The sequence below is a fragment of the Psittacula echo genome (assembly GCF_963264785.1).
Source record: "Psittacula echo genome assembly, chromosome: 3".
Classification (NCBI taxonomy): domain Eukaryota; kingdom Metazoa; phylum Chordata; class Aves; order Psittaciformes; family Psittacidae; genus Psittacula; species Psittacula echo.
The window spans coordinates 50,156,083-50,182,792 of NC_137736.1; the positions used below are offsets into that span (position 1 = coordinate 50,156,083).

At 40.3% G+C, this 26,710-nt stretch overlaps 1 protein-coding gene across 2 annotated transcripts in view; it reads right to left on the reverse strand.

The window, feature by feature from the left end:
- Positions 1-21,805, reverse strand: part of FRMPD4 (FERM and PDZ domain containing 4) — a gene marked incomplete at both ends in the record, with an annotated part of 301,819 nt that extends 280,014 nt beyond the window's left edge. For both annotated transcript variants that reach the window (XM_080612877.1, XM_080612876.1), the window contains one exon: positions 21,765-21,805. In XM_080612877.1, the coding sequence (XP_080469003.1) occupies positions 21,765-21,805 (41 nt within the window). The remainder of the gene's footprint in view (positions 1-21,764) is intronic.
- Between the last annotated feature and the right edge of the window lie 4,905 nt (positions 21,806-26,710).

Here is a 26,710-nt window from a genome sequence, read left to right on the forward strand (position 1 = left end):
ACCCAAGTAGACAGGAATAGATTATTACACTGTAGGAGCGCAGCTTTTCTAGAGCACAGCACATGTAAATACTCCGCAGTCCTGAAAGCTTCTGTGAGTGACAGTAAGCAGGCTGTATGAAGAGACAAGAATTATTCTAGCACTCCTAATTTAATGGTGCCTTTCTGTTATATTACGCAATGTCAGCATGGACTGCCATTCTAAAGGATCATCTTTCCTCATTTAAGCACTAAAACATACTTTCACCAAATTTAGTATTACACAGTTTAAGAAAAATTTCTGTCAGGAAAAGGGGCATCCTTAAATCATTCCCAGTCTGCCTTCAGACTGGCACAGCTCCTAAATATAAATCATGTCCATTTGGGGTCTAACCTCCAGTGGACTTGAGAAAGGCAACCTTTCCATAACATCTCTTCCAGGGACCACTAACAGCATAACACATCAACACATCTCTAAAAATTAAAAGAGAAACAAAAGTAGTCTTGGAGCTTTCTAAATTGATTTCAAAGAGCCTTCAGCCAAGTAGCTTCAAAATGACAGTTCTGATTTAGTCTCCTGGAGTAGCTTGTTAAGTCTACGAGCATAACATTGGAAATGGCACATCTAAGGTAATAAAGCAAATAGCTGCAGACATGAAATTTGGAGTTCTATCCCAATGATAAACAGAAAACAAAACCAAAACCCCAAAGAATGAAAAGGGCTGATAAGATTGCAGCTTTGCTTTTATAATTCTTCTTTTCAAAATATCAATCAGCTGTATCAGACTCCTTGAATAAGCTAATGCAGCCAAAGTTAAAAGTTTCAGAAAACACTCAGAAGACTATACTCTTGAACAGTCTCCTAATTTGAGTAGGAAGCAGTTGGTGCACCTGCCAATGGGTCTTTGGGACCAAAATACCAACTGCTTACATCAAGATCAATTTACAATGTTTAATCAATAGCTCAGTGTCCTCACATATTTGTCATTAGCAATTAGTTTCAATACTACCTATGATCCCCATACAATGTTTGCATATTATCATAAGAAAATAATAGTTTTTAAAAGTAGATATAAATACATTTTTTAAAAAAACTAGCAACTCTAAAAATCAACATGCTTATGAAAGCCAAAAAAAGTCCTTACAAACATGCTATGGGACCTCCAATAAGACTCAACCACATAAATAAACCACATTTGAATAAGCCCTAGCAAGTATAAAGGTCTTGCATGTCTAATGTATCTGGTCTGCACAATGACATAGGCATTTTTCTTTATCCATGTGAAACACTGCTGATCTTACAAACCAAATACAGTAAATTTAACTTCAAATAACAGGCTTGGTAAATTGCTTAAGACATAATAATTCGGTTTTACTTTAGAAGTCCTTATGCCAACCTGGTTTTTCTAGTCTTTTTGCTTCTTCCCATGTGCCCCTTTCCTCTCTTCTCGACAGCAGGCTTGTTATTTCTTCATGCATATGTGTCTAAAGAGTAAGGCACCCCAACTTAAGACATGCAACCTCAGTATTTCCATGTCTCCAGATCAGCCTCATGGATCTAACGCTTGCACCTTAGAAAAAAGGTCTTCATTTCTGCTTCGTTTTCTGGCTTTATGATCATATAGTACAACCACAGTAGGGTGACGTGGAGACCACCCAAACTCAACCACCCAAGCACTGTTTGCAGTCTCCCCTTCCCAAAAAAACTACACAGAGCAGTAAAGAAAGCGTTTGCAACCTGCACGTTACTGCTCGCTGTGGTGAAACATGCTATAGAAATAACCCAGATCAGTATTCATGAGAGTGATTTATCTTATTTCACTGCTCAACACAAAAGACCAAGTATTCAGTTTCCAAGGACAGTCCAAAAATAACTTCCAGCTAATTTTTTAAGCTCATCCTAATGTTAATTTTAGCTCTGGAAAACCATCACGTGTAACAGAACAAATAGCCCAGCACCTTCAGTAAGGGAAAAAAAGAGTAACATTAAAGGTTCATATTTGTATAAGTCTGACATAAGAGATCTTCATTTTCAAGCTTAGAATGCATTTTAATTATTTTTATATTTATTTTTATAATGAAAGCAAGAATATAGGTTATTTATTTCTATTCACTTTAGCATTAAAGAATAAGAGGAAAAGGAAGGTGGGAAAAAGCCAGCTGCACAGTAGCTTACTTTTCCAGCGTAATGTTGTACTGCAGAGAACGTCTATTTTGAGAAAGCTACAGTTGCCAGTAGCATAGCCTTCTTAAGTTATTTTGGTAGAAGATGTCAAAATATATGGGTTTTTTGGAGCCTTGCTGGATTTGGAACACTTTATTTGTCTTTATTTTACACAAAATGGAAATTTGTGACTATCCTCTATTAAAAGTATTTGGGAAAACATTAAATCTTGGTTGGAAAAGAGCAAATAAATTCACCTGTTTTTCTTTGGAACAGGTGGGATATATGCTAAAAAAATGAGATTAGAAAGAGGCAGAAGTTGAGGAAGGGAGGGAGGAACATAATTTAGGCACCTTTGTCTATAAGAATGACTTGGAAATTGTTAACGGAATGAGGCAATGTTAGAGAGAAGCTGCAGATGCTGCTGGCTGTTGGGAACCCTAAGCCTTGGGCTTTTCTCTGCATGACTGTGTTAGAATGTCACAGAATAAAAGCTGTGGCTAAATGTAGGAAAAGGGGCTGGAAACCAAGGATTCCCTTTCATAGGCAGATGCCCCAGCCAATTGCAACTACTCAACAGTCAGACATTATATTCTTCACAGCTCCAATTTCTTTTTTGTATTTGCAACTAAATTCTTTTCCCCTGAAATACCCAAATGCCTGGTAGTCAGGAGTGACAGATGTTGGCTCAGACCTCAAGCCTTCAGAAGGGATGTGAAATGCTCAGACTTCAAAGAAGGGCAGAAATTCTGCAACACCATTGTGCCTGATATTTTCTACTAGCCACTGCCAATTGGTTTCCGAGATCTGCTTATCAGGGACATCTGGTATTCTGCATTAGCCAACATGAACTGGTCTGGAACACTCAATAGCCTCAGGAACAAGGTGTAAATTCTCATTTAAAGATGGGGTTTTGGTTGGGGTTTTTTTGTGGTAACAAAGTTACTTGACTCTTCTGAAGCTTAAGAGGTCACCAAAATTTGACAAGATAGCCCATCTGCAATGACTTGCGATCTCGAGTTCACCTACACGCTTGCCTTACCACCTATAAAATCTTAATTGGCATACAGCAGTTATAGTTTATGGAAAGATTTGTTCAAAAGCAACCAATTCTTCATGGTCTGTTGACAACTCCAGAAGTGGTGCTTATAAACTTGCACAGAAGGCAAGTTAACATACATGACATCGGGTAAGAGCAGCTCCCTTTGAACATACCAAATAGCAAACGTAGGGACACTCCAGAGTAGGTGGCTTACCTCTAACCATCCATGCTTTTTGGTTTATTCTGCGGTTCATGTAGATAAACATTTAAACTACTGAAAAAATCCTGGAGAAATCTAAATGTAAGTCATCATAATACAATTTACCAAGAAACATTCATCAGCCGACCAATAGCATGTCTTCCAGATTCTCAACACTTTATTTACTGTTTATCCTCTCTGAATGGAAAAATGGTGATAAAATTCAATTTTGTTTTAACCAACATATACAGACTGCCGCAGTCTGTATACCCTTCTAAATTACAGTTTCTATTAAGAATTGCTATGTGCTGCAGTCTGTGGAAAATGGATGAGAGTATACTTTTCCTAATGAAGCATATGAAATCTGTAAGGCTTACGGTTTTTTTCTTGTAATAACGTTACATTCCCAAACAGAATGGAATGCTTGAAAAAAAAATGCAAGTGTTTTAAATATTTTCCTCATGTCACCTCATCCCCACATACATACTAAGGCCAAACATGGCTGAAATCTGCAGTAGACTAACCTCTCAACCTTTTTGCCCAATTTCATCAGGTGGAAGTTAAAACACATGCCACAAAAAATGGATATTCTAATACATTTTATGCAAGATCAGACTATCAAGTTCCAGAAGGGTTTAACTCCTGATTATATCTAAAGCTTTAAAGGAGCACAACCACTGAACAGGGGTTCATTTATGTTGGATACACTGTTCTATAAAACTTAGAATCATAGTACAGTTAGGGTTGGAAAGGACCTTAAGGTCACCTAGTTCCAACCCCCCTGCCATGGGCAAGGACACCTCACACTAAACCATGTCACCCAAGGCCTCATCCAACCCAGCCTTGAACACTGCCAGGGATGAAGCATTCACAACTTCCTTGGACAACCCATTCCAGTGCCTCACCACCCTCTCAGTAAAGAATTTTTTCCTTATATCCAATCTAAACTTCCCGTGTTTAAGTTTTAACCTGTTACCCCTTGTCCTATCACTACAGTCTCTAATGAATAGTCCCTCCCCAACATCCCTATAGCCCCCCTATAGCTATGAGATCTCCACGCAGCCTTCTCTTCTCCAGGCTCAACAGCCCCAACTTTCTCAGCCTGTCTTCATATGCGAGGTGCTCCAGTCCCCTGATCATCCTCGTGGCTCTCCTCTGGACTTGTTCCAACAGTTCCATGTCCTTTTTACTCTGAGGACACCAGAACTGCACACAATACTCCAAGTGAGGCCTCACAAGAGCAGAGTAGAGGGGCAGGATCACCTCCTTCGACCTGCTGGTCACACTCCTCTTGATGCAGCCCAGGATACAGTTGGCTTTCTGGGCTGCGAGTGCACACTGAAGCCGGCTCATGTTCATTTTCTCATTGACCAACACCCCCAAGTCCTTCTCTGCAGGGCTGCTCTGAATCTCTTCTCTGCCCAACCTGTAGCTGTGCCTGGGATTGCTCCGACCCAGATGTAGGACCTTGCACTTGACATGGTGGGCAATTAGCCCACCTCACAAGCGTGTCAAGGTCCCTCTGGATGACATCCTTTCCCTCCGGCGTATCAACCGAACCACACAGCTTGGTGTCATCAGCAAACTTGCTGAGGGCGCACTCAATCACTCAATGTCACCAAAAAAGATGTTGAACAAGACCGGTCCCAACACTGATCCCTGAGGGACACCACTCGTTACCGATCTCCAGCCGGACATCGAGCCATTGACCACAACTCTTTGCGTGCAGCCATCCAGCCAGTTCTTTATCCACCGAGTGGTCCACCCATGAAATTGATGTCTCTTCAATTTAGAGACAAGGATGTCGTGTGGGACAGTGCCGAACGCTTTGCACAAGTCCAGGTAGATGACGTCAACTGCTCTGCCCCTGTCCATCAGTTCCGTAGCCCCATCATAGAAGGCCACCAAATTGGTCAGGCAGGATTTCCCCTTAGTGAAGCCATGCTGGCTGTCACCAACCACCTCCTTGGTTTTCATGTGCCTTAGCATGCCTTCCAGGAGAATCTGCTCCAAGATTTTGCCAGGCACAGAGGTGAGACTGACTGGTCTGTAATTCCCCGGGTCATCCATTTTCCCCTTCTTGAAAATGGGGGTTATATTTCCCTTTTTCCAGTCATCAGGAACTTCACCTGACTGCCATCATTTTTCAAATATGATGGACAGTGGCTTAGCAACTTCATTTGCCAGATCCTTCAGGACCCATGGATAAAGTGCACATAAACTGCAGATAACTTCTCCTTCTTAAGTCTGCTTTGCCTTTTGTTTATTTTTAAATGCTCTGGAGGTCCAAAGATTTTGATGGAAAAAGGATAAAAATCAAACCCCACACTTAACCTCACCTAAAAGTTTAGGTTTGTATATCGTTAAGAAAGCATCCTTCTTTTTATCAGTCCCCAAATACTATACTTCACCAGCATGTGGAAATTCTTCCTTTCCTCCAGCTTTGTTTTTTTAAAAACAGTACCTGAAACTAAGCACAATGTTCCAGGTGAGAGTGGATTATCTCACTGGATCTTATAATATACTCCCCATAACAACAGAAACAAAGCAGTTCTTTAAAAAATGCTGCCAAGTCCATTTCCTACCTAGTCAATGAACAGAACACTCTGTTTTTTAGATCCTGCCATTGAATGCTGACAGGCTTTTCCACAAGTAACACAGGAAAATACAAGGGTTTATTTTGCAAATGGTTAAGAAGTTATAACCTAGCAAAACGCATAAAAACTTCCAAATTACTAACAGACACGGTCACACTAAACATTCCCAGTAAAAGCATGTCCCCAGATTTTCTGACCTGTTTAAGATAAAAATGAAGGGGGGGGGGTTGGAGGGAGAGAAGGTATCAGCAGTGCTTATGCAGTTCCCATCCAAGAGAACAGACTCTTGGCTAAATCCAGAAGCAAGCCGAGCAGACTGCAGGTGATCCATTCTTCTGTCACCACCAAGGGCCACTGTAATCAGTCAGAATCACTACAGGGACATGCGACAGAGGAAAGCAGAAGAAAGCAGGCATACTTTATACCTTTTGGGTTAAAAAAAAAAAAAAAAAAAAAACAAAAAAAAACCAAGAAAAAGAAAAAGCATGTTTTAAGACAATTCCACATTGAAATAGGTGTCCTTTAGAAAATTTCTTAAATAAGGCCCAATACCTAGCTGATACAAAGTAATGCCAAAGGCAGTCTTAAATTCCAAAAAAATTGCTGATGATTTGGCATCCTCATTTGGAAGTCAGCTTTCATTAGCTCATAGAGAATCAACAAGTAGTTCTTTCTAAGAGGAAAAAATATAGAAAAAATTGTCTTTGGTTTGTTTTTGGTTTGTTTTTTTTTTTCCTCATAATCAGGACATCAAAAGAAATACACAATTGGGTAATCAGAATCACTGGTTTCTTCTGGAATAACAGTTCTCTCCCATATTTTACCAGGTGGCAGATTAATTCTGTGGTTTGACCTTTACATCAAGCCCAGGCACAGTCAGTGGCTGATGATTAGAGTTTTCCATCCAGTTGACCGCGATCATTATCACTGTTTGAGTATTTACATTTTCTGTATGTGTCAATAAATGTCAAAGAATACTAAACAAGTCACCATCCACTAAACTGTAAAAACTCCTTCCTGCAGAGATGTAGTATTTTTTTCTTCTACTGTGAAACCACCATAACTTTCAACGCAATAGGTATGAGTTATGGAAGTCTAACTTAAGGGTGGAAAGTCGTGGTCTTTGCCTCCCAAATGACTCTAACATGTATATAGCAAAGACTCTCAATAAACATTTTATAGGAACTGTACTGTAACCTGAGTGGGCATGTGTGAACACTGGTGCATTTACACACCCTTATATCCCTATACATGCAATTCTTTTGTCATTATTAATGCCAGTTATTCAGCAAATTATTCAAAACATTTGCTGGACTGAGCTTGCTAGTTTGGAGAATAGATCGTGTCACCCAGGAAATGTAATGCAAATTTTACATCCCAGCTGAAGAATCTACCAAGTCTGAGAACTGTCATATTTATAAGCACTTCATCAGCATAGGGAAGCAGACCTTAAAAATGTATAGCAGGTTTCCTTCCCTCAACCAACCTGACAGCTGTAGCTACTGCAGCACTGTGCTGAAGGTGTTTCATTAATTCCAGTCAGGATATGTGGGGCCAGTTGTGGTTGACTAGCCAAAAAGAACCAGCATCTGGGACAATCAGGTCCTACCAGATGAAATCAGAGCTTACAAAGAAAGTTTTGGCTGCGATTCAAGTTTCACTGTTATTTACTTTGTAAACAAATGCTATACACAGGGTTATTTGGCCTATGCAGTTTGACTGGAAAGGAAAAAAAAAAACCACCACATTTTAGTTATAAGGGCTGTATCATTCCATTCAAAAAGTAAAAAATGAGCAAGTGAAAAGGAAATAAAATGACTGTATGCATTTGAAAAACAAAACAGCCATGCTCTCCTTACTTACCAAACTTTTGCAAAGATCACACAAATACTGAAGTTTCCTTATCGTTTAACATGGCACTACACAAACTTTAAGTCAAGTATAAAGGAAAGCAGAAACTACCTATAACCCATCACAACACCCTTAAGAGCCAGAATATTGAACTAAATAATACCAAAAAATCTGATGTAAGAAGGTATCTTCTTGTGGTCAGAGTACCTCCCCCTCCCCCCCATCCCTGCCAATACTGCCAAACAATCATGACAAGTTGTGAGCCAGCATTAAGAACCCATTGTGAAAGCAGAGGTTCTAGCATAAGAAAGCTGCTCAAGTGGAAAACTGATTGGAGGGGAATGAGAGGAAGGGGGAAAGGAAATAAAGCAGCATATCATATCACAGAAATTAAGAGACAAACTGATTTCTGTTTACCACCACATTTAGAGATGCAAAAAAGAGTATTTTGAGCACTGTAGAGCATAAATGTCAGTTGTTATCATTATAGCTTGGCAAACATATGTTGATCCAATAATATTTCATGCAGCTAAAATAAATGTCAGCCATTTTGAGATAATGCCCAGTAGGACAGGTATTATGTCCTCTAATTAGAAAGCTGCTTATTGCAGCACTGAACTAGGAACCATTTGTAATAAAAAAAAAAAAAAAAAAACAACTAACACTACTTTATCTTGTCCCATGAAAGAAACACATTTTGCCTGAAAACAGAATTTCTCTTTTTGAGAAGCAGCACCTAACATGAAAAACTGGGATAAGCTTTGACATTAATGGCTAATGAACACAAATGAAAGGGAAACACTTCCACAAGCATACACTTGTCTATTCATTTCAAGGCCACAGAACACAATAGGTGGAAACGAGCTTTAGAAAATGCAACAAAAAGCAGATGAACATTCTACCATTCTATAAATACAAAGTACTTCTGTTGAGATGAAGCAGTAAGCTTGCACTGACAACTGGAAGAGCGAAGGTTCCTCCCTTACCCTTTACATAGTCATCTACTATTAAACCTATTAAACAATCACCGCAACAGGTAGCACACCCAGGGTCCGTGGACATCTTGAATCCAACAGGGCAAGGGTGGTAACAATTTTCAGGGGCAAAGCATCTGCCAGCTTCCCACACTGCCACTGCCACTTCCTTTTAGGAATATCCCTTTCTCAACAAGGCCTGCAAAAGATCTCAATGATACCTGTAGGTACTAAATACCTAATAATGAATGTTTTGCTTTGAAAAAAACCAAATGAACAAATCCACTTTGTTTTCAATAAACAAATATGCAATATATTCAGCATGGAATATAAAGATATCAGAAGTTTTTTATCCAAGTATGTCAACAAAGACAAAACAAGCTTGTATCCCATTACTCATTTTCCAAGAATATTACTTATAAAGTGGTCTTCTTTAAGACATACTAAATATTAGTCACTCAGCTTCATCGTGTTAGCTATCCAGACAAAAAAAGTAAAAACGACAGTATTTATAACTGTGCATCCTCACAGTACTTCCTTCAATATTCTGTATTTGTAAATAATTAAAAAAACAAGCCCAAGGAAATTGAGTAGTTCTTAATTAAAATTTTCCAATGGAATAATTAGTTGGGGAGTATATAGTGATCCTTTAGATGTAGCTTTCAAGATCACCATAACCACTACCTTCCTTAGCCCACATTTTCAATGATGTGGTAGAGTTGACAGGTAAACACCTCAAAGCTTGAAAATGACAAAGAAGGTGCTACTAAAGTGCCATATATGCATAAGGAATGACAGAAGATATAGCAGGAACTGAAAAATCACTCTGTGAAAACTCCTTGAAGTTTACTCCTGTCTGTGTTTAAAAAAGAAAGCCGTATTGTTTGAATTGGGTTAACTAATGTATCTATAAAACTCCTATTTCCAGCTTAGAAATTAAGAGCATTTGAAAAGCAAGCCATTAATAGTCTCTAGTTGTTTTTTGTGGTTTCAGAAGCAGCAAAGACTACACTAGCTTCTGTAAGATGTTCTTTCAAAATTCAGAAATAGAGCATTTGAAAAGAAACCTTTTATCTCTTCAGACAGCTTCCAGAACCTGGAAAACATACACATGGGAAGGATATAACCGAAAACTTACTGCTATGAAGCAACAAAATAAAGCAAAACAAAATAAAACAATAAAATTTAAACAACCTCTCCTTTGCCCTGGACAGTTCATCTGCAGCAATGCGCGAAAATCAGTCCCTTGAACAACAGCTCTTTTCTCCTGCCTAGTAAGGTAAAGATAGGAAAAGAAATCTGCTGTTTAGAATGATTCATGCTAATAAGAATACAGTTTCTTTAGACTGTAAGGCACAAGAGCAACGGTAGAATACCTTGATACACCAGCATGTGCATGATACACGAAAGCTGCATTTAGCATGCAGAACCTGCGCTTTTTGCAGGTGCTCAGGCAAAGCCAACTCTCTTGAAGTCACAGAACAGAATCCAAAGGTAGGAGAAGGTGGAGACAGGGAAGCCAGAGGAATCAGGAAAGACTTGAGAAACTTCAGAGGGGCTGAAGCAGTTTATCTCCACCCCAATGGATCTTTTCCAGGACACCCTCCTCTCCCTAGATTCGCTTGGCTGTGGGGTTCTAACATAGCCTCCCCACTTCTCGGTTCCCAGATTGGAAGTCTCTAACCACAGCTTCACACCACGAAATGTGGTGCAACGTATCTGAGCTACTCAGGTGTCAGAAGTCCCACTTTCCTTCCTCCCCTTCCACCTTGCTGCCCAAGACAAAATGCTTCAATTGCTTCTGTCAGGCCAGTTTAGGTATTTATATTAGCAAAAAAGAAACATACCAAAACCAGTTTTATAGTGGTTTTAGTCCCTGAAATAACTCACCATGGTGTAAAAGGTACATAAAGACCTGCAGGGAACAAGATGAGGGGGAAAAAAGACAGAAGAAAGCAAAGATCAGACCCCACAGTCTCATGAGGCCTCCAGCCATCAGCAGTTACATGAGGTCAACCATAGTACAGCAGTGTTCCATTCAAGTGCTTCAGAGTGCCAGGGCCCACTCCTAATTCTTTACTATGCCAATAAGAAAAAAAAAAAAAAAAAAAAAAGAAAGAATTCTTTCTGGTTTGGGGGGTATTTTTATGACATCATAAAATATAAGCACATTCCCAAATTACTATGGATTTTGAAGCTATTTGCATTTAAGGGGGGGGGGAGTGGAAAACAGGTCTCACCAATCATCAAGTGCAAGGGATGAGCTTCACTCTGAAAAAACCACCATCCTGATTACAGTGTTTCTCAAGCCACAGATAGACAGGGAAACAAGGACCACCTTATTTCTTGTGTTGAGCTTGAGCAAGCTCAGCCCAGAAACCTCTTGGAGAAAGAAAGTTTCAGTAAGAAACTCAAGACCTTAAAGAAAAAAAAGATCGTTTTTCTATTGCAATGCTGGAGTGATTTCTTCCCTTTTTTTTTTTAATTTTTATTTTTCAAATTACAGCACATCCAACGAATTAAATTCAACCACCTTTATGAAGCAAATAAGCTCCTAGCCAGGCAACAATGCAAGTTCATCTTCACATAAAGATCAGCTAATCACAGAATCACAGAATCCCAAGGGCTGGAAGGGACCTCAAAAGATCATCTAGTCCAACCCCCCTGCAAGAGCAGGGTAACCTAGAGTACATCACACAGGAAATTGTCCAGCCGGGCCTCGAATATCTCCAACACAGGAGACTCCACAACCCCCCTGGGCAACCTGTTCCAGTGCTCTGTCACCCTCACAGTAAAGAAGTTTTTCCTGATGTTCACATGGAACCTCCTGTGCTCCAACAATTGAACAATTACTTCAGTTCACTCACAGTAAACAAGACCTCATCCAATACAACATTCATTAACTTTCTTTCTTCAGTTTCTTCTCTCTTCCTACCTCTGCTGCTCTTCTCCTGTTACATGCTGTAGCCGCTATTCACCCTGCCCTCACAGCAGAATACTCAAGTACAGATCATTCCCCATGCACAATTCTTCTCTGTCCCTCTTCTATATGCCCTGGCAGAAGAAAATGCAGTCCTTGTAAAACATGACAGGTAACCTACAATACATAGTGCAAAGTAAAAACCTAGGCATGCAGCCAACTTCATGAGAAAGTTATATGCCTCTCTCCCTGGGAAAAAATAATTTTTCTTCAAATATAAAAATTAACATTTTGGTTAGTAACATCTGAGGTTTCAACAAGTAAAAAATAAAGAAAAGCAGAAGCCTTGAAATTACAATTTTCATATGATCCACAACCTACTGGCAGTGAAGAAAAAAAAAAAAAAAAAAAGAGAATTTTTATCATTTCTACCTGAACACATAAACCACATTTTGACTTGATTAGTCACATCGTACAGTCAGAACAAGTGACACTTGTCTTTTCTGTGCTGAAGTTGTGCAACTTGTTATGTATTGCAGTTAAATAAACAGCCTACTTCTTTCTAGAGTAGGCAAGGCCTTAAAGCTAGTGCTAGAGTAACTTTCCATTTTCTGTGGGATAAAGGCCTAATGTCTTAAGCAAAGAAAAGCTTTAACTTTAGCATCATTGGGGTGGGCTGTTCTGTGCAACCACAGTCTCCACTCTCTTATGCTCCTTTTATTGATGCTTCAAGAAATCATGCTTGTGATAGCCACATTAAAAGCAAGCTGAAGTCAGTGGCATTGTTGAGGGATTCAGGTTCTTGATATGAAGCATCCTGGCGCTACTAATCTTCTTAGATAGGGACTATTTCTCCAGTTCTCTACTGCTCTATTTCAGTCAAATACTCTGCACAAGTGGAATACATGCAGCTCGGACTTGTAACGCATGTCTAGCTTGTTCTACATGGCTGATACAACTGTTAGTGCTTCTGGTAGCATTTACTGCCATAGAATGATGAGCATTTTGCTCTCTAAATACATGAGTAGTGCCAAATCAAGAGTAATAAAACCACAAATTCAAGATTAAAAGCAAACAGTGAAACTGCAAAATCTATAGGCAAGGTAAGCAAAAACTTATAGGCTGCTTAATGCCAGAAGAGTATTTTATATAAATGTGCAAACCCTTACACAAGAAAGGCTGACAGTTCAACTGAATGATAAAAACTAAGTCATGCAAAAACCTCTGGAAAATCTTCATTCTAAATAGGATACAATCATTACAACAAAATTTTACAAATACTAATCTTACATTTTCTTCCTAAATGAGGTTATTTTCAAGAATTATGTCTTCTCTCCACCACTCCCCCAAAACAAACAAAAAAGAACACATACAGAAATAAATTCTGAGGAATAGAAGGGACACTTTATTGGCCTTTTTGATTGTTAATGTAAATCACTAAAGTAATTTTCATCAATCCACACATATACACTTCCTGTATCTTAAAAAAAAAAAAAAAAAAGGCATACTACATTCCAATATCCCAAGTCTCTTCCCCTTAAATCTTCAAAAATCTCAAGCAGAACCCAAAAATAAGCTTTAATAAGCACCAGATCATAAAGGGATTCATTCTCAACACTTGAGTTTAGCATACAGATATTCCTTCTTTGTCTTCACGACCTTCCTTTTATTCTCCATGCAAATCTTCTTACCAATGGTTCTCAAAATCTTGCAAGATATTCATCTGTTCTCCAAAACCTTACCTTCACAAATTACCACTGCTGAAACTGATACCCAGCAATTCCACTCACTAGCTTTATAATAATTAAAATGAAAAGGCTTACATTCAATCCCCACTGACAATTTCAAGTGTTTCATCTAAAGCTACGTGCTGGGATTAAGTTCATTCTCATCATGGTAGCCAGTATGGTGCTGTGTTTTGGATTTGTGCCAGAAACACTGTGTTGATAACACAGGGATGTTTTAGCTTTTGCTGAGCAGTGTTTACACAGAGCCAAGGCCTTTTCTGCTCCTCACCCCACCCCACCAGCAAGGAGGCTGTGGGTGCACAAGGAGCTGGGAGGGAGCACAGCCAGAACAGCTGACGTCAACTGACCAGAGGGATATTCCACGTCATACAGCATCATGGTCAGCATATAAAGCTGCGGGAAAGGTGGGCCTGGAGGCTGTTCCTCAGGGACTGTCTGGGCATCAATCAGTCATGGTAAGCATCACTTGCCTTTCTTGGGCGTTATTTCTCTCTCTGTTACTCTTTCCTTTCCATTACAAATTGTTACTATTATTGTTGCTATTATTCTTTTATTTCAATTATTAAACTGCTCTTATCTTAACACAAAAATTTCCTAACTTTTACGCTTCCAATTCTCTTTCCCCCCCATCCGGCTAGGGAGTGAGTGAGCAAGAGGCTGTGTGGTGCTTAGCTGCTGGCTGGGGTTAAACCACAAGAAGATATTAACTCTTAAACCAGTTGTGAAAACACCCAAGTCAATCACCGTTTTCCTTAACATCAAAGGAAGTTATTTTTGCCCAAGCAATAAATCTCACAAAGTACTTTGCTTCAAATATACTAATCAGCTTTTTATCACATCCTTTTCCTATTGTAAGTCATCAGTGAAAATTATTTAATAGGATGCAGCCTGGCATTACCCACCACCAAACTCATTCTACTTCTTCAGGACATTCTTAGTCATTCAAAACATCTTTAAGTTCTTTATCATTGGTCATTAAAACCAATGAAAATAATTTCTATAAAACCAGAAATTTAAAATACTGAAAATAAATTCCTGGTTCTATAGTTTCTATAGACTCAGCACTACAGGAATAACGGTAGAGACTTCCACAACACCAGGTCCTGATTTAGGTCAGAAAGGAGTCCTGGAGTACTTCACATTTCTAGTTCAAATGTACTTTCACATCTTTAGATTTTAAGTAGTGTTGAATTTCCTAGCATTTTAACATGCAATTAATTGCTGAAATTTATACTATTGGCATTGTTATTTGTTTCATTTCTAGCCAATAGAATAATTGTCAGAAACTGGGTCTCACAGATTCTTTTAAAAGTCTTCAAACATGCCGTCAATAAACATACAACCTTTTCAGTTCACAAGTTTCTTAAAGGTACTTCAGAAAACTTTAATCACGATAACTCATGAATATAAAAAGCAGCTTTAAGTGCAATTTCGTATTATCAGAAGTCCCTTCCTGTTCAACGCATGTCCTTACAATATTTAAACAGATACCTTATCAGCACTAAAAGTTTCCATGATGTGGTAGACCTGAATAGGTTATGTGCAAACGTTCTTGAAAACGAGTAATTCTTGTACCTGGATGGTCCCATCTGGTTTCATAGAGCTTTAATAGAGCTACTTGTACATGACACAGTATGTAGGACTGGAAACCAGAACTACTTTTCCCTTCCTCACATTTGATTTTTTGCATTATCTGTCTTCAACTGTTACAGATCTGTCCTGGTTTAGCAGTAGCAGACATTTTTTCTCCTTCTTCCCAGATGATGGTTTATTTTACAGGAGATGGTAGTTTTCAGATGACTTTACTCAGTTCTTCATCACATCAGACAGATATTAAGTTTGCATAGTGACATAAATACTTGAAAAGCGATCAAGAGCCGTAAAATACCCTTTCTCTGCCACATTACCAGCAGAACTAAGAGCACTATCCATTGATTATTTCGGGGTACGGTTTGTATTTTCTATGAACAGCTTGGTCCACTTCCATAATGACCTAGAATGTTGTAAAATAAGGAAACACACCCTCATTTTGTATTACTGTTATGGTTAAGGAATTTTTTTCAATTTAACTGAAATTTCGTACTTGAATATTCAGACTGAACAGATAGGCAGGTCTCAAAAAAACCGTAACCAACCCACCAAAAAAAACACAAACAAGCCAAAAAAAAAAAAAAAAAAAAAAAAAAGAAAAACACCCTAAAGAAAAAACTCAGGCTCTTCCTGGTACCCGCAAATATAGAAAAAAGAAAAAAATCCCACCTTTTCCATCTATTGTCTCAAACCATATGAGAATATTAACAGATTGACTTAAATATGAACAGACAAGAACACTGATGCAAGCTGCGATTAAAAAAGAAACTACACCAAGATTCTTAATACAACCATGTCACTAGGGATTTGACATCACAGAGTGAAAACAAAAGCAAGTCAAAGACCAATCCTTCTAGAAATGAAACAATTATACTGAACTTGCACGTGTTATGATTGTTCTTAAATCAGAGCACCATTCTTAAAGTCTGCATTCCATCTTTGGAATTAATACAAGAGGGGGAAAGAAAAGCATTAATTGTGGAATTCTTTTTCATACTTTCTCAAAAATTTCCAGAGACAAGGTTATTTCTGGTTACATCTTTCAAGCACGGTATCACTAGGCAGACAGTATTTAGAGAACATACATATTTAGCAGAGTTGCATCATCATTCACTGGCCACTTGACAAGTTTAGAATAGTTCATAATATAAAGAGTCATTTTAATAAATCTCTAAACTGCTGTGTTATGACATATAACATTACTAACATTACAGATGTTAAATCACGTGTCTATTGTGCTACGTGCCAGCTAACAAAACAGACAAATAATAAAAGGCAAAGCTCTTATGTTAATGTTAATAGACAAATATTTCACTAAATGTAATGCAGTCCTCAAGAAAAAAGAAAAAACAAAGAAAAAAAAGGTGAATTTAATTCATGGTTATTTGAATTATCATCCAGTGTAATAAAATCCTTTTTAGAATTAAATTACCTCCTTTAGGCATAAAAAAAGGATAATCATAGGCTTTCTTACTGACACAGTCTTTTGTAAATACTGAAAATGTCTTACCAACTATGATACTGTCATTTCAAAGGGTACTCATAAAAATTGTTCCAAAAGTCATATGTAAAATAGCATCAGTAACTTAAGCACAGTTTTAATCGTCTCTGCATTAGGGTGGCTTCTTAAACATCACAGTGAAATAAAAACATGACAAGGAAAATAGCAGGGAAAGAAAGATGCTATGCTGACAAACTAAAGACAGATAAGCATCCCAAAATCTTCTCAAAGTCCTAAAAAAAAAATAAATAAATAAACAAACAAACAAAAAATCAAACAGACTGACTGACTAATCTCAGAACCTTAAATCTGGAAATGTGCATCTGCTTGGCCACATAAAAATAAACCATGGAGCCAAGCAACCTTATTCGCTGCAAAAAGCGGAACCAAATATTCAGAATCTACAAACACAGCTTCTGGCTTGTTAGATTTTAAGACAGACCTAGGAGAGAACCTTTCACACCAGTTTGGCAGGACATGTAAAGAGTATCTGGAGAGAACAAGATCAGAACAGGGCTACAAAGGCTGAAAAATACAACAAGAAGACTTCAAGATCTGGAGTCTATTTAGACATGCTTCACATTAATAAGAAGTAAGAACCCAAAAGCCCAAATGTTTCTGCAGGTATCAAGTCAATCTACCCGATTAGAGATGCCCAGCTACGGAAAGTTGTGAAAATAGAAGATTTATCCAGTCCAATGAAAAAGAACTTTGTAAGAGGTTCATCCTCAGTGAGAAACTCAGCCTCAGGTTTAGCATAATCACAGGAAAAAAAAACCAACATATTTTAATGCTCTCTGAATAGAAGAGATTGCAGGATTATGGGATTGTTCTGTTGTTGTTTTAAAGCTGACTCCAAAAGGTACAGCAGGGATATGGCTATTCACATCCAGTTTTTAAAGGAATACATTTAATTGTATTTTTGTTTTCAGTGTCAGATGGGTATCTCCAATCTTTAGAAATCAACAGGACCCTTACCATGAAGCATCTATATCTGATGCATAATGACCTACAAAGGCAAATAAACAACAACAATAATGATGGCAACGCAAAACACAAGCAGAAAAGTAAAGATCCACGTATGATAGGTTTACCTACCACATTCCACAAGTTAGCACCATTGTTAAGGACAAGGTCCAACTCCTGCTGGTATCCTGTTTGTTATACAGGGCTAACTCTCCATCAATTGTAACGAGGTAGTGCAGATTTCTACTTTCCAACCCCATACTGCAGCCCTGGTTTTGGGTAGGATTCCTTTCTGGTGACAAATGGTTTGCATGAGCTCAGAACTTCTCCCGCAAAGTTAACTGTGTGACAGAGATGTCCAACCTACCCTTACCAGTATTGCCACAGCTTACAGACTGATGGCCACTCATGTGGACAGTCATGTTATTCTCTAACATTATTTGGCAGAGTTACAGGAGTTGTGCATCCCAGCTCAGTCACATTCAGGTGGTATCTAGATAAAACATCTTTCCATATTAAAGTTTTATATCCTGCTATGAAAGCTTTGAAATAGGACTGACATCTACAGACATCATGAGAACAGTCATTCCCAATAAACAGGTTTTTCTAACTAAAAATATATTCTATGAATACAGGCTTAAACTCTTGCTAACCTCCATTCTTTATTCTGACCTACTGTTCATCTGTCCAGTACAGCCTAGAAACTTGGCACTGTGCCCCTTACACAGATTTACCTTGATCTGAAAACACTCCATTTCATATTCAGCATTTCCTCCACTCTCGATACCTACGCTCATATCACCACTTCATACCTGTGCTCGTTCTACTTTTTCTCCAAGCAGCTGCTGAAAGCAGTTAAGAGAGAATATCAGGCAAGAGAGACTTCTGATCCAACCTAATCTGGCAGGTTATATGTGCACCTTATCTATCGTATTAATCCTCCCTTCCAAATTACAGACACTACACATGCCACACATGCTTATGCAGCCCACACTACAGAAATATTCACCTGTCTTTTACAGCTTCACATCGGAGTACTTATCAGTTAAGCACGGCATGTCAATCATTCCTATACTTGGAAATTCACCACAAGAAAAGGGTTGTTTGTTGATTTTCCTTTCTCCAGAGAATGAGGCCACCATATTTATACCAAAACAATTATACCAGACCATTACTAGGTTGGTGAATTTCCAAAAGGGGGTTGGGACAGAGGCTACACCAGTGAAAGTGCAACCAGTATTACTATACAATATTTTTGTTTTCAGTGTCAGATGGGTATCTCCAATCTTTAGAAATCAACAGAACCCTTACCATGAAGCATCTATATCTGATGCATAATGACCTACAAAGGCAAAGAAAGAAAAAGATTACCAGAGATCACATCTGTCATAAAACTAATCTAGTGTTTTCTCTCATTTCTGCACATATCCCATTTCCAGATTATGCCCATATCCCCCACTCACCCAGCAACTGTGGAAAACTGCTGAAGCTGCTGCATAAGTGAGTCTGTAAAAGACCTTACACACACAGGTATCATATAAGAAAGCTGCACAGATAATTAAAACATAATAATGTTTTACATATGCTATGTAGAATTTTATATCCAGTAGCCACCTTCTAAAAGTTTATACTCCATCTTAAGTTTATCCTAGATAAAAGCTCCTATGCATTAATTGATCAAGGCAAAATTTAAATTCTCATCATATCAGTTAAAACAAAATAGTGACTTTGAGAAGTATCCTTTCAAGTAGCCATGCATAACAGAGTTTTCAGTGCCACTGCCTGCAGAATCAAGGCTGCAGACTACAAATGTAATAGCCAACTTGCAACCTAAAACGAGATCTGAATGCACAACAAAGTAAAATTAGGAGAAAAAAAAAAAAAAAAGGAGAAACATAAATTCATAAAAAGTTCAGCACCAGCCAAGTCCAAAACTTTCTTTCTGTAGATAATGTGCCTGTGAGATCACACTCCCACTTAAATACTGCTTACCACTTCACTCTTTTCTTTCAGGAAGGCCTTCTTTCTAACAGCAGAGAAGGAACTGGCATTTTCAGGCAAACTAGTTTTCAACCCAAACACAGAGTGATTAAAAATGGGGTATATATTGGAACCTGCCTGCTCCGTGAAGCTCTCATAAATTGGAATGGATACCTGGCTGTTACCAAGGAAACAGCAAATAAAGTCCTGTATAAACTATCAGGTCTTTTAACCAGAAAATTAAGAACAAAAAGAGGGCTCAGTACAGAAATGATTTACTGCTATCTACAAGACAAACTTGATCCCTAAGTACTTCGCATCCTTTAATCAAGTGAAGCCAGATATAAGCTTTGAAACTTGGGATTTCAGAAAGAACTTCCAGGTTCTTCTGGAGAAATACTGTGATCTGCCTTTAGTTAAATAAAAATCTCATCATTGGCAACAGCAGTGTCAAGTATGCAGAAAGCTACAGAATTTATACATACTAACAAAGACCAAAACTTACAATGTATACATGTGTGTAAAAACTGCCATGTACCTTACATAGTAACATTTCTAAGCAACACATCCCTTTCTCTACCTTTGATTCTAGCTTAAACGAGACACAAAGATCTGGGACCTTTCCTAAAACACTTGTTTCCAAACAGATAGAAGAAGCCAAGTAATCCAGTTACCTGGAAATAAATATCATTCTACATGACCTATTCCTTATCTGTATGAGCGTATTTTCCTTCTTGTCAAAGTTTCCCCTGTATTTACTGCTGCTACAGCTCTAGCGGTATCAGCCGGTAAGACGACCCAAGGAAAACCAAGCAAGCTGCTAGTGTTGTAGCTGTCACATGGTGTAAAATTGCTGTGAGCAGGATGAGACAATGATGTGCTTGAATGATAGCAGCTGTTCTGCACTGGCATCGCCATGAGCAGAGCTGTAATCACAGTCAGGTGCAATGGTGGGAATTTGGGGGGATAAAGGCCACGCCTGCACCTGTGGCACTCTGTAAGTTCTGTAACAAATGCTGTATTTGTTTTTTAAAGATCATCTGTCATTTTGACAAGCTCCCTACCTGAGCGCTGCTGGAGCAAGCCAGCTTTTGTATTTCCTTAACAAGGCCTCTCTCCTTTTTGTACAGCACCCAATTTCAGACTCATATGTGCTTCATGAACAGAAAAGGATACGGTAACTATGGTGTAGGAACCACTGAATCATAAGAATTTGAAACACTCCTAGTTACTGTGATCAAAGCTAAATCCTTTAGGAAGATTACCCGCACCAGAACCCTGAAAAAAATCCTGAGACTCGAATACTTTTATATTGCACACCTTCGAGATAAAGCACGATTTCTCCGTTACTGACAGAGGCTTCCTCTGGTTACATTTAACTATGGTGAGCACACGTTAAACGAGGGCTGCTGTGCCTCTTGATCCATCTATGCAGCTTCAGGCCTGGCTACCAGCTGCAAATGCAACAGTCTACGAATAGAGACCTCAACTCCGAGGCCATTAAAAAGAATATTCATTCGGAAAGCAAAAATAATCCTAATTAACCGCTCATTTACACAGCGAGAAGTATATGCCTTACAAGCAAGACATAAGGGACGCCAAACACAATCGCGCCCCAAAGCCCATCCCCGCGTGGAACGGCAGAGGGGCACCGCTCAGATTATGTGTACGATTTCACCGTCCAAGGCAGCGCGTACCGCGGGAGGGAAGCGGAGGGGCCGGGCGAGCCCCTTCACCAACGGCAAGGTGCTGTCAGCCGGTGCCCCGATGCCTCAGAAGTTCAACCCCCCTCCCCGGCAAATGACAGTTGTCCGCTCCGCACCCGCGGAGGCGACGCGACTACCCCGCCTCAAACCACCACCATCTCCCCCATGCCGCTCCGGTTCCTGCTCCCGTTGCCTCTTTTGCATTCCCAGAACCGCTCCCATCACCCCTTTATGCCCTTGTTTCAAGGCGGACACGGTTCTCATCCAACTGCGGCCGCACCGCAGCAAGAGGCGACCGCCGCGGGACCCGCACGTTTATCCGATAGGAAGGGAGAGGGCAAGCAGCCACTCGGCGCGGCCCCGGCAGTGCCGGGGCAGGGAGAGCCCGATGCCCCACCCCGACCCCGAGCCCCTTTGCCCAGGAAGTTGAGCGCGGTTCGGTCGCTCCCCACACCGGGCAACCCACCCCCTTCCCGCCGGGCAGGGGCAGCGCCCGGAGCCGCGGGACGCCCGCCGGTCGCGGAGCAGCAGCAGCGGCAAACACCTACCCGGAGAGCTTCCCAATCTTCACAAAGCTAAACACATCCATCCATGCAGCCGGCTAGCTCTGCCCGTTACACTCACTCACTCCAGCAGCGGCGACGATAGAAGCAGTTCCATGTCGGGAGAAGATTGCGTCCAGCGGCAGCAACAGCCCTTGCAACGGCAGGAGTCGGCGGAGGCAGAGGCTGCTACCCCCCTCCGGCTGGGAGCTGGGCGTGCAGCATCTCGCAGGAGCAGCACTCATCAGCGCGCAGCCCTCCCCCTCTGCTCCCCCCTCCCCGCCGCCCCGCTCGCTGCCGCCTTGCCCCCTTTCTGGTGTAACTCAAGGAATCAAGAGGGCGAGGGAGGGTACCGGTCAGGAGGACTGTCCTCCTCCCGATCCCCGCAGCACTCCGGGAAGCTGCTGAGCGGGAGGCGGCAGCCCTCCACCGCCCGCTGCCTCGTTGCAGTATCCCCAGAGAAGGAAGGCGGTGGGGATGGGGAGGCTGAGGAAGGCGGAGGGTGCAGCAGGGAGAGTTTCTCCTCTCGCCGGCAATGTCTCCCCCTCCTGAGGGGGAGCGCAGGGCGCAGGCGGCGGCTGACCCGGCGAGCGCCGCCCGCTGGATCCAGCCCGAGACCGCCGAGAGCGGGCCGGGGGGCCGAAAGGGTCTGGCTGCCCTCCCGCCGTTGCGGGACTCCCCGCAGGACCTCCGCAGCCGCGGCGGCGGGGACGGAGGGCAGGGGTTAGGCATTGAGGGGGTGCCCTCTCCTGGCTTGCCGGGCAGGGAGAGGCACGGCTGGGAGAGGGGACGGGCAGCCCCCGTGAGGGGGACGCGGCTACTCCCCAGCCGGGACCATCACGCTGATCATTTCAGAAAGACCGCAGCCCGGGGTCCTCCTCCGAAGCAAAACTGGAGAAAGCAAAGGCCTCTTCGCCCCGCTCCCGGCAGTCTCCCCTCAGCGATCGCACTTGGCCGTGCTTCCCTCCCGGGTGGGAAGGGGCCTTTGGCCTTTTGCCCTTGCACTGGGTGCTCGCCACTCACCAACGGTGGAGAGCTGATGGGCAGAGCTCGAGTCCACCGCCTGGCGGTGATACCACCCTGGGACCTCTCTACCTGTGCCAGAAAAAAGACTTGGAGGAACGGAGCCATCGTTATGATGGAAACATGGTAAGGCTGGTTTGTGGCAACTAATTAAAATCAAGCATTGTTCATATCACATCTTGTAGAAAAATGGCACGTCCGGATGTCTTGATGCAAGAACTGTAGAGACACGCTGCCTTATGCTTTTGCCCTGCATTAGGCTTCAAAAAAGACACTGGAGTTTAGCTTTCTGTAAGCTTCCTGTAAAGGAGAAAGGTAAGTAAAATTCAAATACATCTTCCCACAAGCTCTACATTAATACAATAATTCTCAGCATGGGAATGGCTTTTCTCCACTTCAGTGTTTTCATTTGTTCCCTGAATAGACTGGTACATTCTTTACTTCCTGCCTTTACAGAGTTTTGGTTTCTTCTGCAGGCTTGCACCTGCACTCTCCTACCAACCAAGAACTTCAGAAGTTACAGTAGAGCCCAACATGCAGGTTCGAGCAGGCAGATGAAAACAATGCACGCTTTTAATATTAAAACTTGTGTTGATAAGAGAACAAAAAGAGCAGACAGTATGAACAGTCACTGTGAATTGGGTTTCAAACTATTCTTTAAAACAATAACAATGGAAAAAGATTGATAATCTATTTACACGGGAAGAACATTGAACCGCCCACTAAAAAACACTTGCTGGCCTACAGTGGAAGTAACCGGTTTGGGCATATTCTGAAATGCCATATGAAGTATTTTATGCTAGTGCATCAAAATACTTGTGTGGTTCTCCCATGTAACTATATTTATTTATTGTTGTACCAGATTTTCATAAAAGGCAGAACCTGTGCCTGTCATTCACGCTGCTCTATTGATTGGTAAAAGTTACAAAGATAACACAGTTTCAGCTGGTTACAAACTGATTTATTTATAAAACTGGCATTATTTATTTATAGACTGAGGAGATAGGCCAAGATCCTACAAAGCTAACTGAAGCTGATGGAATGATATGCCATCTATAAAATTAAGCACATATGCTCTGTATCAAATGAAGTTCCTGTGTTGAGCACTTCATGCTCCAAGGCTTGTCACATAAAGGTACCTTAAAGTGGCGAGAGGCAGAGAAGTGAAGAAGTTCTGAGGGGTCGCTAGAATTTCTGTGATTTCAGGGTCTTTAGGTGGAAAAGCAAATGGGATCCTATGGTACATTGACTGAGGCACTTCCAATAGAGATAGGTAGAAAAGCAGAAAGCATAAGATCTGATCAGAAGTGCCATACTCAGCTTGTTCAAAAAGTACATTTGAGAAAAAGGAGAGCAGGTGCAGGAGGATTCTGAAAGAGTGTTAAAGGTAATGAAGAGTTGATCTTATGAGAGGCGATTTGTTCTCATGAGCAAAACAAAGACTAAGAGGTAAAAAGATTGTTTATAAATACATCAGTATGGTAAACACAGGGTGTATCCAAAATATTAGGGCTTTACAGAAAGTCATTAAAATTTGAAACAAAGATTAAATTATCTTCTCTTTTTTTGACATTCCAAACAGATACATGTAGCATTGCTGTATTTATAGCTACTTTTATATTTTTGTTTTCCTAGGCAAAAGCTATTGCAACAGTACGTATTTTCCAGAAAGACTGTGAAGATACTGTTGGAATAGCTAACATCTTGGAGGTCCATTAATACTAGTATCACAGTAGTCATATTTCCAGATCTGCAGACATGAACAGAGAACCTGGACAAGTGTGCTTCTTCTAACTGTGCTGAGTCCTGATATCGTTTTGCAGCTCTGCTATGGGGAGGAGACTGGGATATGAGACTGAGTACTTCAATTCATGGTTCTCTCGGTTTTGGTGTCATAGCAACTGGATATAAAACTACACCAGGGCCATAGGAGAAGATTAAAATTTGCCTACCCAAAGCAGCAAGGTGGTGGGCATTGCTCTATTTCAAGAGTAAATGTTGATATATATAGTTAGGACTGGCTTTGAATCTGTCACCTACACTCTAAAATCGTATTTTGGCATTATATTTTCATTTGCAGAAGCATCAACTACACAGTGTCGTGACTGAACTCTTGCACATACATTTATACCTCTTAGTTACTACAGTGAATTCTTCTAACTAATTACCAGAAGTTAGGGATCCAGCCTCAGCTAGTCATACCCTAAGCCTGCAGTGGACAGGCACGTACCACTCCAAAATATGTCCTCCTAGAAAAAGTGACATAACTTGCCTTCTGCAGGTGCTTTATTTTCTCTGTCCATCCCAGTTGAGAGGAAGCCCGGATGCCTGCCTTTCACTAAAGAACTGTCTTCCTGATGTCTAAAGTTAGGTGAAATAAAGCCCGTTTGAAGGTGACAAAGGTGCAAAAAAAAAAAAAAATACTTAATAAGGACAGACAGCCAAAGACAGGAAAACAACACGTATTTAGTATCTCAGTAACAAACAGTAATTAAACATGAAGTTCTTAATCTTGAAGCAGGAATCTCACATCAACTCCTGGCTGAATTCTTTGCTGGCTGTTTTTCAGAATGGCATGGTAAATACAGCTTTTTGAGGATGCTTTGTTACCCTGTACTGTTACATTTTGTCCAAAGTAATCCAATTATGACACTTAATACTAATGTTTCATGTAATCATAGATACCCTAGTGTAGACTCTAGGACAGTAAAAGCCTTAATTTCGTGTAGTATGTCAGTTTCATATGCATTTATGGAGAAGGGAGTCTTTGTCTTGTTTAATAATGCTCCTTGTTCTACAGGAAATGGCACATATGTAATGCACATAGGAATGTTATGCCATCTTAAGTTTAAAAACAATTAATTCACTGTAAGGACTTAATTTTTTGAATAATCTAATTGTTTTGGTCACAGGGAAACTGCTGTGAAGATGCAATTTGAATATCTTTATGAATGAAGAAACATTTATTTTTGTTCCTGGGTTTTAGGGTCTTTCATTTTTCCTTCTAAGTCACCAAATACTCACTGGAAGAATATGCTTTGGGCTTTCCTGGATACCAGACAATACAAACGTTTACCTGGACCAGTATAATATCTGGTTTTTTACTTACAAGATGAGTAGGATTTGATCCTAGATAATTTAAATGAAGACAAGTAGAATCCTAAACCAAAGACATAACGTGAAACCCCTGGAAATGGCCAAGGTCTAGTTTTCATTTTAATACATTTGGAGGTCTCACAAGTTTTCCTTTCAACGTAAGTTTTAAACCCATCTGTAGACACTGGGTTTTTTTTAAGGCTAGCCAATTGCTTTTAATGATTTAGGATCTTAAAAAGGTACTTAAAAGTGCTGTATCTCACTTTCAAAATGGTTTTGAATTCATCTCCCAAGAAAAACAGCTGAAGGTACTACTATTTTTCTGCAGTGCTTGATGCTATTACTCATATCAAAATGGCAACAATGTTTAGAGGAATGTGATAATAAAATCCATTGAGTAATGAGATGTTAATGCATAACTGGTGATGTGAAGTTTCAAAGGAAGATATTTTGTCATTGTGATCTGGTATTTATTGAATGCTGTTTCTAAAGATAGTTATGCCTAAGTCATATGGTTAGCTCTGTAGTACTCTAGGCTACTTGTATTTTAAACTGCTGCATTCCTTTTTCAGCCTTTAAGCTTCAAAACACACATTTTCCAGAATCCATTTCTTTGGTGCTTACTACCCATATACAAGCCCATATATAAACATTGTAACCATTATAGAATCATAGAATAGTTAGGGTTGGAAAGGACCTTAAGATCATCTAGTTCCAACCCCCCTGCCGTGGCCGGGGACACCTCACACTAAACCATGCCACCCAAGGCCTCATCCAACCTGTCTATGTCCACATTTATAGCATTATCAAGAAATCCTTCTGCTTACCTTGAA